Source organism: Bos grunniens, chromosome 1, assembly GCF_055505025.1.
Source record: "Bos grunniens cultivar Pamir isolate PY7600 chromosome 1, Bosgru_T2T1.0, whole genome shotgun sequence".
Taxonomy (NCBI): Eukaryota; Metazoa; Chordata; class Mammalia; order Artiodactyla; family Bovidae; genus Bos; species Bos grunniens.
This window is the reverse complement of record NC_141165.1, coordinates 91,425,370-91,438,428: the sequence shown is the minus strand read 5'-3', so window position 1 is coordinate 91,438,428 and position 13,059 is coordinate 91,425,370. Positions and strand designations below refer to the sequence as shown.

The window sequence follows — 13,059 nt, the reverse complement described above, 5'->3', positions numbered from 1 at the left end:
TTAACTAAATAGATTATGAGGATTTCCCCTAATGTATATGTATACCAGATCTACACAATGTACACTTTAAATATCTTACAATTTTGTATGGAAATTATACTAAAGCTAAAAATTTTTTAAATATATTGCTATTCCAGGTTAAAAAGTGACAAAGCCTAAGGCAGTACTGTCATTAAGAGATAATTTTCTCAAAGACTGGAAATTTGGTCCCAAATAGTTTTTAAACTTTCACTTAAATGAATGCAATAGAAACTAAACTTGAAAAAACAAAAGGGGAATTATTAATAAAGAAGAACCTCTTTGAAACTTTGGATTGCAGAGAGTAAACATGAATGAGTATATAAACATGTAAAAAATCATAGTCATGAAAACTTTGCTATAGAAGAGCCAGATTAAACTGGGAATAAAAATCAAACTAACTTCAAGGGAGGTGTGTGATTTAGTCACTTTGGGTCTTCAGCTTAAAGTTCTTCAGAAAAATGCCCTCAAGTGCTTAAAAACCTCAAAGTGTCAGCACAAAGAGAAAGATGATATTTCCTTATCTGACAGTCAAAAACTGAAATACAGGTAAAAACTATACTCAGTTTTAGTGAGTATAACAGCAGAGATGGTCTACTGTATCAGGTCAGCAGTAGCGCAGCTCATGGCATACAGGCCCCTGCATCATCAGCATCATCTAAAAAGTAACTCAGTTCCAGTATGGCTGGGTATTGTTTTTGGCTGCAAACCTGAGTATAACTCACAGGTTCTCCCTGAGATTGTGAACTGCCTAATATACTTTAATAAATTATTTTCCTACTTAAAATTAATCAAGCAAACATTAAGTCAATTAACCAGCTTGTCCTCCAACCAACTCATTACTTACTAATGAGTAAGAAGGGAGGGAGTGAAAGAAGAGTTTCCTCTTAACTATTAATATAAAAGTAAGCAAAGGTAAAGTTAGGTGAGTTTTCAGGTATTTTAACCAATTGTTTGATATTAGCTATATTTTATATAGTCAATATATATGTAAAAAGCCAGAGTCTTTTTACATTTAAAAAGACTCCTAAAGATCCCGAGCTAAAGTCTTTTTACATTTATTTTCATGAGTTTTAAAATCCAATGCTTATTTTGATTTAGTCTTATGTTCAATATTTATTTCACCAAAGAATCACCCCTGTGGCATAAGCATAATAGTAATTTTCATTTTCTAGGAATTGTATGGTATAGTAAAAAGTTTAACTATACTAGTGTACCAAGTATAAAATTAAATCTTCATTTACGTACTCCTATAAAGCTTTGGCAACGACTATGTTAAAAATAATTTAAACTGGAAACAGTAAGTGATTTTTCAGTAAGTCATTGTTGTACTTTATACAGTGTGTACACCAAATCAAATCTTGATTTAGAGATACAAGAGAATCAGCTAATTTAAAAGAACATTGTAATTTCTTTTTTTTAGACTTGAAAAGCTTTTTGTAAAGTTTCCCATTGGTTTTAATCTGCTTATTGTTCTAAGGTTGAATTTTTTAGAATATTGAATTTTATCTAAATGGCATAGAGCACTATAGCAGAGCTAAAACATTATTGTAATCAGAAAGCAACTGGGAAACAAAAACCATTCTAGTAATATTATGCAGAAAGTGATTTAATACAAGAAACTAGGTGTTTATCAAGTCACTGAAAGATTGGAGACAACCCTAAGCTTGGCCTACAGGTATGACTTTCTGAATAAGGCCATCAACAGATATATCAAGGAAGCAGACAACTTTGCTACTGTTAGAAGACTACTACCAATCAATTGTTGAACTGAAGACCACACTTTTATAAGATCAGGATTCTACTACAACTGCCTCTTGACATACAAAAAGCTTGTGACTGGATGCTGGAATGTTGCTTTCAAAAACAAAGCAAAATCTCCATTGTAGTAACACCAAAGCAGCAGAAAGATTGCTTCCATTTCAAAACCACTTGTCAAACTTTTTGAGCCCTAACCCACCATGCACCATGTAAAAAGGCCACCATGCCATGAGGAAGCCCAAGCCTCCTAACAAAGTCACCACTGACAGTCCCAACTGAGTTCAACTTTTGAGTCATTCTAACCCAGGCATGTGAGTAAAGAAGCCTCCTAAAGATTCCAAGCCCTCAGTCATTCAAGTATTCTTAACTAATGCCCCAGACATCATGGAAATAATATCGCTACCTTGCCTTAGTTTAACTCCTTTCTCTCACAATCTGTAAGCATAATAAAAGGATTGTGGTGCATGCTAAGTTGCTTCAGTCGTATACTCTTTGCAACCATATGGACTGTAGCCTACCAGGCTCCTCTGTCCATGGGATTCTCCAAGCAAGAATACTGGAGTGGTTTGCCATGCCCTCCTCCAGGGGATCTTCCTGACCCAGGGATGAAACCCACGTCTCTTATGTCTCCTACATTGGCAGATGGGTTGGAGTGGTTTGCCATGCCCTTCTCAGGGATCTTCTCAAACCAGGGATTTAATCTGCAGCTCCTGCATTGCAAGTGGACTTTTTACTGCTGAGCCATCAGGGAAGCCCAAAATGATTTTTAGTTTACATTTATTAACATTTGGAATGGTCTGTATGCAAAGAGCTAACTGAAACACATGATGTAGATATAAGATTCAACAAGCATTTCAAAAACATTTTTAAAGACTATAATACTCTATTATGTGATACATCGGAGAAGGCACTGGCGACCCACTCCAGTACTCTTGCCTGGAAAATCCCATGGGCGGAGGAGCCTGGTAGGCTGCAGTCCATGGGGTCACAAAGAGTTGGACACAACTGAGTGACTTCACCTTCACTTTTCACTTTCATGCATTGAAGAAGGAAATGGCAACCCACTCCAGTGTTCTTGCCTGGAGAATCCCAGGGACAGGGGAGCCTGGTGGGCTGCCATCTATGGGGTCACACAGAGTCAGACACGACTGACATGACTTAACAGCAGCAGCATGTGATACATAGCACAATGTACCTATAAGTTTATGCTGAATTGTAAAGGATAGCTGGCTTCCAATTTTTATCTCTTACTAAAACTACAGTGAATAATTATATCAATAGAAGTTTTTGTATTTAGTATCATTAATAGAAATTTTCAGAATGACTATGTCTGGGCTATAACCAAATTTCTTCATAAGTGTTTTATAGTATTCATATCTGTCTTGAATATTTACTGTACTAAGAAAAAAATATTAAGCAAATTAACTTTATTATATTAAAAAAAAATTTAAGCTACAAAAAGAAATCCTTTAAGTTAATCAGCCCTATTGAAGACAGAAGAATATGGCCAAAGACTCTGAGTTGCCCTGATATGGTAATGTCAGCCAGACCTCATGAGTCAACCATAAGATGGGGAAAATTGGGCCATACAGGGGGTAGGGAAAAAAACAGACCAGCATGTTGAGTAATCTAATAATTGATACTACCCTATTATAAGCTCAAATGAAACAATGTTCACAAAAAACAGCCACCAAAAGATGGTAATAGATAGGCAGGCACTTTCACTTAGCAAGTCCAAAGAGTCCTGGCTAGGTGAACAAATTTTACTATTTTCAGAGCTCTGCCATGTATTCTTGAACCTAGATGAGTGAGTGTGAAGAGGGCTGTAACTCATCCCAAATTACTCCGAATAAGCCCTAAAACAAGCTTTCACACCTGGGTAGATCCTAACTGATATGCCCGGAGCAGCGTGGCTTATATTTGCAGTTTGTATCCCTAAAGTAATTGCCGTTGGGAGCAGGAGGAGACAGGGACACCAGAGGATGAGATGGCTGGATGGCATCACGGACTCGATGGATGTGAGTCTGAGTGAACTTTGGGAGTTGGTGATGGACAGGGAGGCCTGGCATGCTGCAGTCCATGGGGTCGCAGAGTTGGACATGACTGAGCGACTGAACTGAACTGAACCTACTCTATGTCTTTGTTGGTACCGGCTGTTGCCCTCAGTGTTTTTCCTATTTATAAGACTAGATTCAATAGTGAAGGAGAGGCAGAACTCTTGACTTCTACTTCCCCGTAGCTAACTTATCATGTGATATTTATGCCTTTCTGTCTGATAAATCTGTGTTAATATGGAAGACAACTGGTCCCAAGAGACTAGGAGCTCAATGAATATTACATAAGCTACTCCTAAACCCTCCTAAATACATCATCAAAATTGCTAATCCTTACCAAATATATTAGCTGACCCAATGGCCTAGTTTTTAAGCATACAGACACTAAGTGATAAAAATCTGGATTAGAATCCTGACTCCATGAGTACTGCTTATGTAACATTAGATAATTTTCTGAACATTTTTTGACCTTCATTTTCCTCATCTGCAAAATCAGGATAGAGCACCTACCCTGCATAGTTGTTGTGAAGATTAAATCAGTAATGTGTGTAAAATGCCTGGCATTGAAGTATTCAATAAATGTTAACTCATTAAAAAAAAAATAGTAAAACACACTAGTGCATTTAAATGGTGAAACCTAATTCTCATCTTTGCACTAACTACAAGGGGATCCAGAGAATGTATATTTTAAGTTTTCAAATTCCTCAATATAGAAAAGCTGTAATGGAGTGGATACTGAGTGCCAGTTCCCATGTCCAATATGAACATTAAACATGGTTCTGTTTAACTCTGTCCTTTGAATAGCCAAAGAAGCACATTTTATTTTTTATTGTTTAAAATTTTATTTTTTAACTTTACAATATTGTATTGGTTTTGCCATATATCAAAATGAATCCGCCACAGGTATACATGTGTTCCCCATCCTGGACCCTCCTCCCTCCTCCCTCCCCATACCATCCCTCTGGGTCGTCCCAGTGCACCAGCCCCAAGCATCCAGTATCGTGCATCGAACCTGGACTGGCGACTCATTTCATATATGATATTATACATATTTCAATGCCATTCTCCCAGATCATCCCACCCTCTCCCTTTTCCACAGAGTCCAAAAGACTATTCTATACATCAGTGTCTCTTTTGCTGTCCCGTATCCAGCGTTATTGTTACCATCTTTCTAAATTCCATATATATGTGTTAGTATACTGTATTGGTGTTTTTCTTTCTGGCTTACTCTGTATAATAGGCTCGTTTCATCCACCTCATCAGAACTGATTCAAATGTATTCTTTTTAATGGCTGAGTAATACTCCATTGTGTATATGTACCATAGCTTTCTTATCCATTCATCTGCTGATGGACATCTAGGTTGCTTCCATGTCCTGGCTATTATAAACAGTGCTGCGATGAACATTGGGGTACACGTGTCTCTTTCAATTCTGGTTTCCTCAGTGTGTATGCCCAGCAGTGGGATTGCTGGATCATAAGCACATTTTAAAATGTATTCTGAATATTGTTGATCTATGAGATGATGTTTCAAATAATATGTGTTAGCATTGACTATTTTAGTGCAATTATTCCAAATTTTTAAATTCTATCAGAACAGATAAATCCACAGGCTCTAAAATAAACAGTACTATTTGGTCTTAGACTTGAGCAACTTTAGTGGAATAGTTGGAGTTCAAAATGGCAGTAATAATGTCAAAACAAAAATGACAGTAGTAATTTATCTTTGTTCAGTTTACTATATACCAGGAAGTTTCTGGCATATAACATGTTATCACAAAAGCTCCATGAGTTAGATAGTAATAGTCCCAATCAAGAGGAAACTAAACTATGAAGTCTGCAAAAATGTATACAACCAGTAGGTGGTAGAACTGGGATTTGAGCCCAGGCAGTCTGGCTGTAGAGTCAATATCCTTATGTACCATTCTCAACTTTGCAGTAAAATGCTTCTGTTCTATATTTTAAACCCTAAGCACTTGAAGTTCTTCCAAAACTTATATAAACAGGTGTATATTTACATTATGCAAAAGAAAGTCTAGTACTATAACCTATTTTGTACTGCCATTAAATGGTAGAATACATAATGAAAATATAAATTTTAACTATGTTAGTCAGATTTAAAAGATGAATATATTTAATAATTATGAAAAATCTGGCTAGCTATTGAAATTATGACTAAAACAAGGACTTAGCCATCTTTAAATGGTTTAAAAACAAGGAATTCTCCCTCCATTTATTAATCTACACACTTATTCCCTTATATTAAGAATTAATTATGATATTTATGTTGCCTTCTTCCTTTTGGTACAGACCACGTAAATGGACACTGCACAAGTCCCACTTCTCAGAGCTGCAGTTCTGGAAAACGACTTTCCAGTGCTGATGTTTCAAAAATAAATCGCTGGGGTCCTGGAAGACCACCATTTCGAAAAGCACAGTCAGCTGCTTGCATGGAGATTTCTTTGCCAGTTACAACAGAAGGTAGGTTAAACATATGGATTTTTGTGGATACAATTGAAATTTGACATACCACGGGAATTAGGAGCTGAGGGACAAGGGATTGTGGTCACATGTAAAAATATGAAAAGCTGGTTAACTCTAGACAATGAGCAACTGAGAACCTGGTCGGGCTGTAGCCATGAATCCAGATCCATTCCTCACTACACCTCTTTCATCTCTAAAACCAGAATGCTTCTGTTTATGGGTAGGTTTCCATCTCCTCTGTACAAAGTGAGACCTATGTATTAATCTGTTCTGTATACTCCTACTTTCTTTCCATCTCAACAGTAAGCCTCTTGGTATTTCTATCTGTAGACAATTATTTACTGTCTTATAACCTTTGTTTCCTCAACTATTAAGAGAATGTGACCAAGAAAAAGGCAAGACATTAAATTCTAGTTTGCAATCTTATGTTTTAAAAAGAGAGGATTATTTGCTTATTTATGGAATTAGCGTTGGGGACAGGGAATATAAAGTACATGAGTCAGAAGGCCTAGATTAAGAAAGATTAAAAAAAAAAACAAAAAAGGAGGAATCCTGTAACTGCTGCAGGTGGCTCAGTGGTAAAGAAACCACCTGTCAATGCAGGAGACACAGGTTCGATTCCTGGACCAGGAAGATCCCCCTGGAGGAGAATATGGCAATCCACTCCAGTATTCTTGCCAGGAAAATCCCATGGACAGAGAGAAGCCTGGTGGGCTAGAGTCCATGCGGTCACACAGAGTCAGACACGACTGAGCACGCATACAACTTCTGCTACTGCCTTTCTGATAAAAAGCTTTGGGACTAGAAATAGAAAAAATGTAATCTTAGGAATATGCTATGGTAATTCTGTGCTATAAAGTAATTCACCATTTGTGAGTGTGCTCAGTCGCTGAGTCATGTCTGACTTCACAACCCCATGGACTGTAGCCCTCCAAGCTCCTCTGTCCATGGAATTTTCCACGTAAGAATACTAGACTGGGTTGCCATTTCCTCCTCCAGGGGATCTTCCTGACCCTGTCTCTTGCATCTCCTGCATTGGCAAGCGGATTCTTCACCACCGTGTCACCTGGGAAGCCCAATTCACCATTTACCACTCCTCTAAAAATTTGACAGTAATGATCTGTATTATTCAAATTTTAAAAATAAAATTTTTAGGCACTTTCCTGGCAGTCGAATGGTTGAGACCTTGCACTTGCACTGCAGAGGGCATGGAATCTGATTCCTGGTCAGGGAACTAAGATTCCACATATAGAAGTGGCATGGTCAAAAATTTTTTTTAAAATGGAATTTTTAGCTTTTTAACATTCCACCATGTTAAGTCTGGTGGAATCAGACTTAATATCATAAGCATGCATATGATCTTCTCTTTCACAGGTATCTATGAGTAGCAACTTTGAATGTTGATGAACCATGAATGGAAAATTTTTGAAACATTAGCTAGGAATGTAAGGAAAGTGTAAAGGCTGTAAATGAATTAGTAGTTTCAGTCACTGGACTGAGCTGGGGATTTTGAGTTTTAGACATTTCTAACTCTAACGTGTTGATTTGGGGAAAATTACATCTCTATCTCCAAATCTGTAAAATACATAGTTTATATCTGTGTTCCCTCTCAAATCTAAATTCTATTAAAAAGTTATTTTTATAAACTTGCTGAAGGATAGAGAAGGGAAAATTAGGAATACTCTATTTTGGTTTGTAGAAAAAGAATAGTCTGAGGAGCTTTAATATTTAACTTTATTGTATATTATTTTATTATATATTATTATCTCTTTATAAAAATGAGTTATCATTTCCTATCAAAATGGAAAGGAGGGAAGGCAGTAGAAAGAATATGAGGAACTTGTACCCTGGAGTGATGATAAGAACAATACAACTTTCCTATGTCATTTACCTGAGGTGGTGAGTTTCTGCTTGTTGGAGTATACACCATGTGTAAAAGTTGATGAGAAGGAGAACTTGAAGCCACCGGTTTCCTTTTCACTGGACTGAAGCCCTCTCAGAAAGATGACCACACTCTCAGTGGGGTGGTTCTGTGCCAATTTAGTCATTGGCAAAGCCAAAACTGGATTTAGATTCAAGGTAGGCAGCTTGTAACTAGTTCAGGGAGATATCATTTGTTCAATGTTATATAAATAGTTTAATATTTACAACTGAAATTACTTCAAACATAGCAAAATTAAAGGAATGTATTTACCACAGAACATACATGACCCTTCAGGTAAGTAGCCACAATGTTGTCAGTATATGGGAATTGTCAAGAAGTCATTAGGAATACTTTCAGTAATTGAGAGAACGGAGAGAAGCATAATTAAACTGTACTAGAAATTCTTGTAATCTTAACTATTTAGACTAGACATATTTTTTCTAAATTAGAGAATTTCAACTAACTTGTGAGGTAAGGTAGAGAAAAAAAACAGTGGACTGCAGCTCTGCAGATTCAAGGCTAGTCCCAGCTCTGCCTGAGTTTATGATTTACACTTCTGGGCTTTTCTTCATCAAAATAAGCTGGTGAACTGCATAAGCTGCCTTCCAGATCAGTTAACACAGAATCAAATTCTACTTCTCCCTCATCATTTTGGTTTTCATGCACTAAGTCTGACTTCACTTGTTCTGGAAACACACTAAAACTTAATTTTTTGTTTTTAAATTTCCATAGAAAGTCGAGAAAATTCCTATAATCGTTCTAGGAGCTCTAGCATCTCCAGCATTGACAAAGATTCTAAAGAAGCGATTACAGCGCTGTACTTCATGGAGTCCTTTGCTCGGAAAAATGACTCTACCATCTCCCCTTGTTTGTTTGTTGGAACTAGTCTGGGAATGGTGTTAATCATCTCCCTAAACCTACCTTCAGCAGATGAACAAAGATTTACAGAACCGGTCATGGTCCTGCCAAGTGGTAAGAGTTTTCATTTATTCCTTCACTGCTACTTTTTCAAATTTATATAAATGTTTTGTAAAACATTTAACTTGTTTTGATCTGGAGCAAAGATTTACGTATTCTGGATATTAGAAACTATTGAGAACTTTATAAATCATATACTATCTCAACTATTGCAGTTTACCTTCCTGCATGGCAAAAATTGTCAACCATTTCTATGGTGGTAATCTGTGGAATTCCCAACCTAAACAGTCCCTTGGGAAATAAGTTTCTGAAAAGCATTTAGGACAGCCTTAAGGCAAAAGTTAAAAAATAAAATTAAAAATTAAAAAAAAATTTTAAACTGTACAATATGAATTGAAGCATTTATCTAATGTTCCATGCCAGATCAGAGCCTATGAGTGTTTTACATCATCCCTAAAGAATTCAGATGATTAAACTAGAAGCATTCTGACTTGAGCTGGCTTTCTAAATTCTTTGATAATCTCTTCATCTTGTTTTGAAGCCATGCCTCAAAATTTCTTCCATTTTTATTGTAGTACCTAGAGAATTTGACCCCAGTTATGAGTACTGCTGCTAAAGTATATGTCTAAAGTATATGTCTGCTAAAGTATACGTCTTCCTACTTTTTCCCTCTTGAAGAGACGTGATTCCTTCTGTTACTCCTTTGAGTATTTTAAAATTTATTCTTATCAATAACTTTTACTCTTTTCCATATATGAAAAAACTATCTGAAAAACATTTCTAAAGTAAAAATAATTTTATTAATATATAGAATAAGGGATTTCATTTTATTTTTATTTTTTTAAATTTTATTTTTAAACTTTACATAATTGTATTAGTTTTGCCAAATATCAAAATGAATCCATCACAGGTATACACGTGCTCATTTTAAAAGAACACATATGGCATGATAGGTTAGATAGAGTTGTGTTTTCTTTGTTAACCGGAATGCTAAATTCATATAGATGGATTGTTACTGTGAGAAGAATATTCAGCTCTCTACTAGTGAGGCAAATTCAGATAAATGTATTGTGTGTGTGTGTGGCCTAAACAACACGAGTTTATTTTCTCACACTTCTGGAGGCTAGAGGACGAAGATTAAGGTGCTGGCAGGCCTGGTTTCTTCTGAGGCCTCTGTCCTTGGCTTGCAGTTGGCTACACTCTCACCATATTCTCACATGACTGTCTCTTTGTGTGCTTGTACCCCTGGTGTTTCCTAATCTCTTAGACATTTGGATGAGGGCTCACCCTATCATGCTCATTTTAGCTTAATCACCTCTTTAAAGGCTTTGTCTCAAATATGATCACATTCTGAGGAACTGGGGTGTAGGCCTTCAGTGCATGAATTTGATAAAGGGAGGAGGGGAAAAGACCCAGCCCATAAAATGCACTGTATTTTAAAAGTTACTCATTAGCACCACTATATTTTAATTATAAACATATTTCACAGTAAGAAAATGTCTTTTACTGTATTCTTTATTTTAAGGAAATAGGAATAATTCTCTTATGATTGAGAGCCAGATCAGTAAGGTCATAATGATTTTTTAAGTTTTAGTTCAATCCATTTTTTAACTCAATACATTTTTATACAGATTGGATATCTAATACATGGCACGTATTCCTCAAATATTTAAAGGTAAAAATCAAACCCCTGTATACACAAGCATACAACTGTGAGTGAAAGACAATTTTCTAGTAAGAGATATTCTAAAAAATATGGTTTTCTATGCCACAAGCATGGAAATAAACAAGTCTCTGGAACTAATTTAATGAATCAGTACCATAGGAAAGTTCTTCAACATTCTTAGCAAATAGACTTAAAATGATGGGAAAATACAAAGTGAGTAGAGATTTAACTTAATATTTGGGCATCTGGTTCATAAGTATTTGCAAACCTCCTTAAAGAGAGATAATGGGAAGCTATCTTCTCCAAGTTTCTACGCCAGCCTTCTTTCAAGACTTTGGTCATTATATCAGCATCATTTTATCACATTAACAAATGCACCACGAACACACAAGGTGCTGGTAACAGAGCAGAGGACAGAGGGCGTGTGGGAACGCTCTCTACCACATGCTCGATTTTCTGTAAAACCTAAGACTGCTCTAAGAAAAATTAAGTCTACGAACTTAAAAAAGCAGTACCTGTAAGGCAGAAAACTGAGTCCAGGTTCAGATTTGTTTTATAGTTAACCACTGAAAGAGAAAAAGCCTAATTGGAAGGCATAATTTATGACAATAAAAAGAAAAAGGATGGAGTTCCAGAGAAAACAGAAAGCCAATTCAGATTTAAAGTAGAAAACCCATCCTCTCCTCCCTCACATCCCACTTCCTGACTCCGTCTTCACCTTCTTCCTAGTATCTACTCTGCATCACATCCCTCCACTCATCTCTGTCCTATTGTAGTGCTCTAGATTATGGGAACCATTTTAAAAGGTGTGGAATTAGAGGCATTTCCCTCTTTCATAGTCAGTGCTAAAGTGGGTGACATGCTTTTAGGCCCTGAATGGGTTTTCCTGTCAAAACACTGTTAAATTACCTTTTATCAGATGGCCTAGAAAAATTTGAGTCTAGCAATTTCCTGAAAATACAATCCATTTTGAAATTTATTCGTCCATTTTTTTCAACATATGTTTCCCAAACTCATACTAATTAATTAGGCATTGGGCATGCAATAGTGATCAGGACACAATGATTTTTATTCTCAGATTATTTGCAGGGAAGAACAAAAGTAACCAAAAAATTACAATTAGGGAAGTAAACAATACTGTGGCAGCATGGAAGGGGGATTTGGGGAAGACCTCTCTCACAAAGCCTCTGTCTGAAGTGGGAACAGGTTTAGAAGGGAGCTCTGCCCAGTGCTGATATTTAAGAGAAATTCAGAAAAGCATAAAAAACCTAGAGGTAGCACAGCTGAGTCAGTTCTAATGAAGTTGAAGAACTAGAGCCTATAATACAGAACGAAGTAAGTCAGAGAAAAACAAGTATCATATATCAATGTGTATGTATGGAATCTGGCTAAAGATGGTACTGATGAACCTATTTGCAGGGCAGCGATGGAGATGCAGAGAACAGACTTGTGGACCCAGCAGGGGAAAGAGAGAATGGGACAAACAGAGAGTAGCATGGAGGCATATACATCACCATATGTAAAGTAGATAGCCAGTGGGAATTTGCCATATGACTTAGGGAGCTCAAACCATTGCTCTGTGACAACCTAGAGAGGTGGGATGGAGTGGGGCATGGAGGGAGGCTCTAGAAGGAGGAAGGGAAAATATTTATACCTATGGCTGATTCATGTTGATGTATGGCAGAAACCAACACAATATTGTAAAGCAATTATCCCCTAATTAAAAATAAAGATTTTTAAAAGGAGACCAAAAAATGAAAAACAACAACCTAGTGGTAAAAAGAGCATGACATAGCTAAAACTTAGAGCTATAATGGTGCTGAGGCTGGAAAAACAGGCAGGGGAATAGAGGATCTTAAGACCTGAAGAGGAAAAAAAAAAAAAAAAAGACCTGAAGAGACTTCCTAGATCTCTGGAGGTTTTGTGTATAAAGATTATGATATGGTATGCTTTTTTAATCTAAAATACTGGTGGTTAAATTTTGTAATTGTAAAAAAAAAAAAAAAAAATTGTAATTGTAAAAACTCCAAATACAGAGGAAGAAGGTAAATGAAAATTCTTCCACGAGCAAACTCTCCCCCTGTCTGTCCCATCTCCACCCCCCATAGTTCTGCCCCTAGGAATTTTACTCTCCAACAGTAATTCTGTGAGAAATTTGCAGAGATTCTAACTTCAAAGCTCCTTTATTGAAGTATAATTGACACACAAAAAAATACATATTTATTGTATGCAACT

General features: G+C 36.5%; 1 protein-coding gene and 1 long non-coding RNA gene across 10 annotated transcripts in view; one reads left to right on the top strand and one right to left on the bottom strand.

Annotated features, from left to right (window-relative positions):
• The window catches only part of STXBP5L (syntaxin binding protein 5L), a 455,210-nt gene that overhangs the window by 417,430 nt on the left and 24,721 nt on the right, over positions 1-13,059 (top strand). For all 8 annotated transcript variants that reach the window (XM_086404109.1, XM_086404086.1, XM_086404055.1 and 5 more), the window contains 2 exons: positions 6,143-6,313; positions 8,973-9,212. In XM_086404109.1, the coding sequence (XP_086260235.1) occupies positions 6,143-6,313; positions 8,973-9,212 (411 nt within the window). The remainder of the gene's footprint in view (positions 1-6,142; positions 6,314-8,972; positions 9,213-13,059) is intronic.
• The window catches only part of LOC147379912 (uncharacterized), a 97,526-nt gene that overhangs the window by 76,613 nt on the left and 7,854 nt on the right, over positions 1-13,059 (bottom strand). The gene's annotated exons all lie outside the window — the stretch shown is intronic.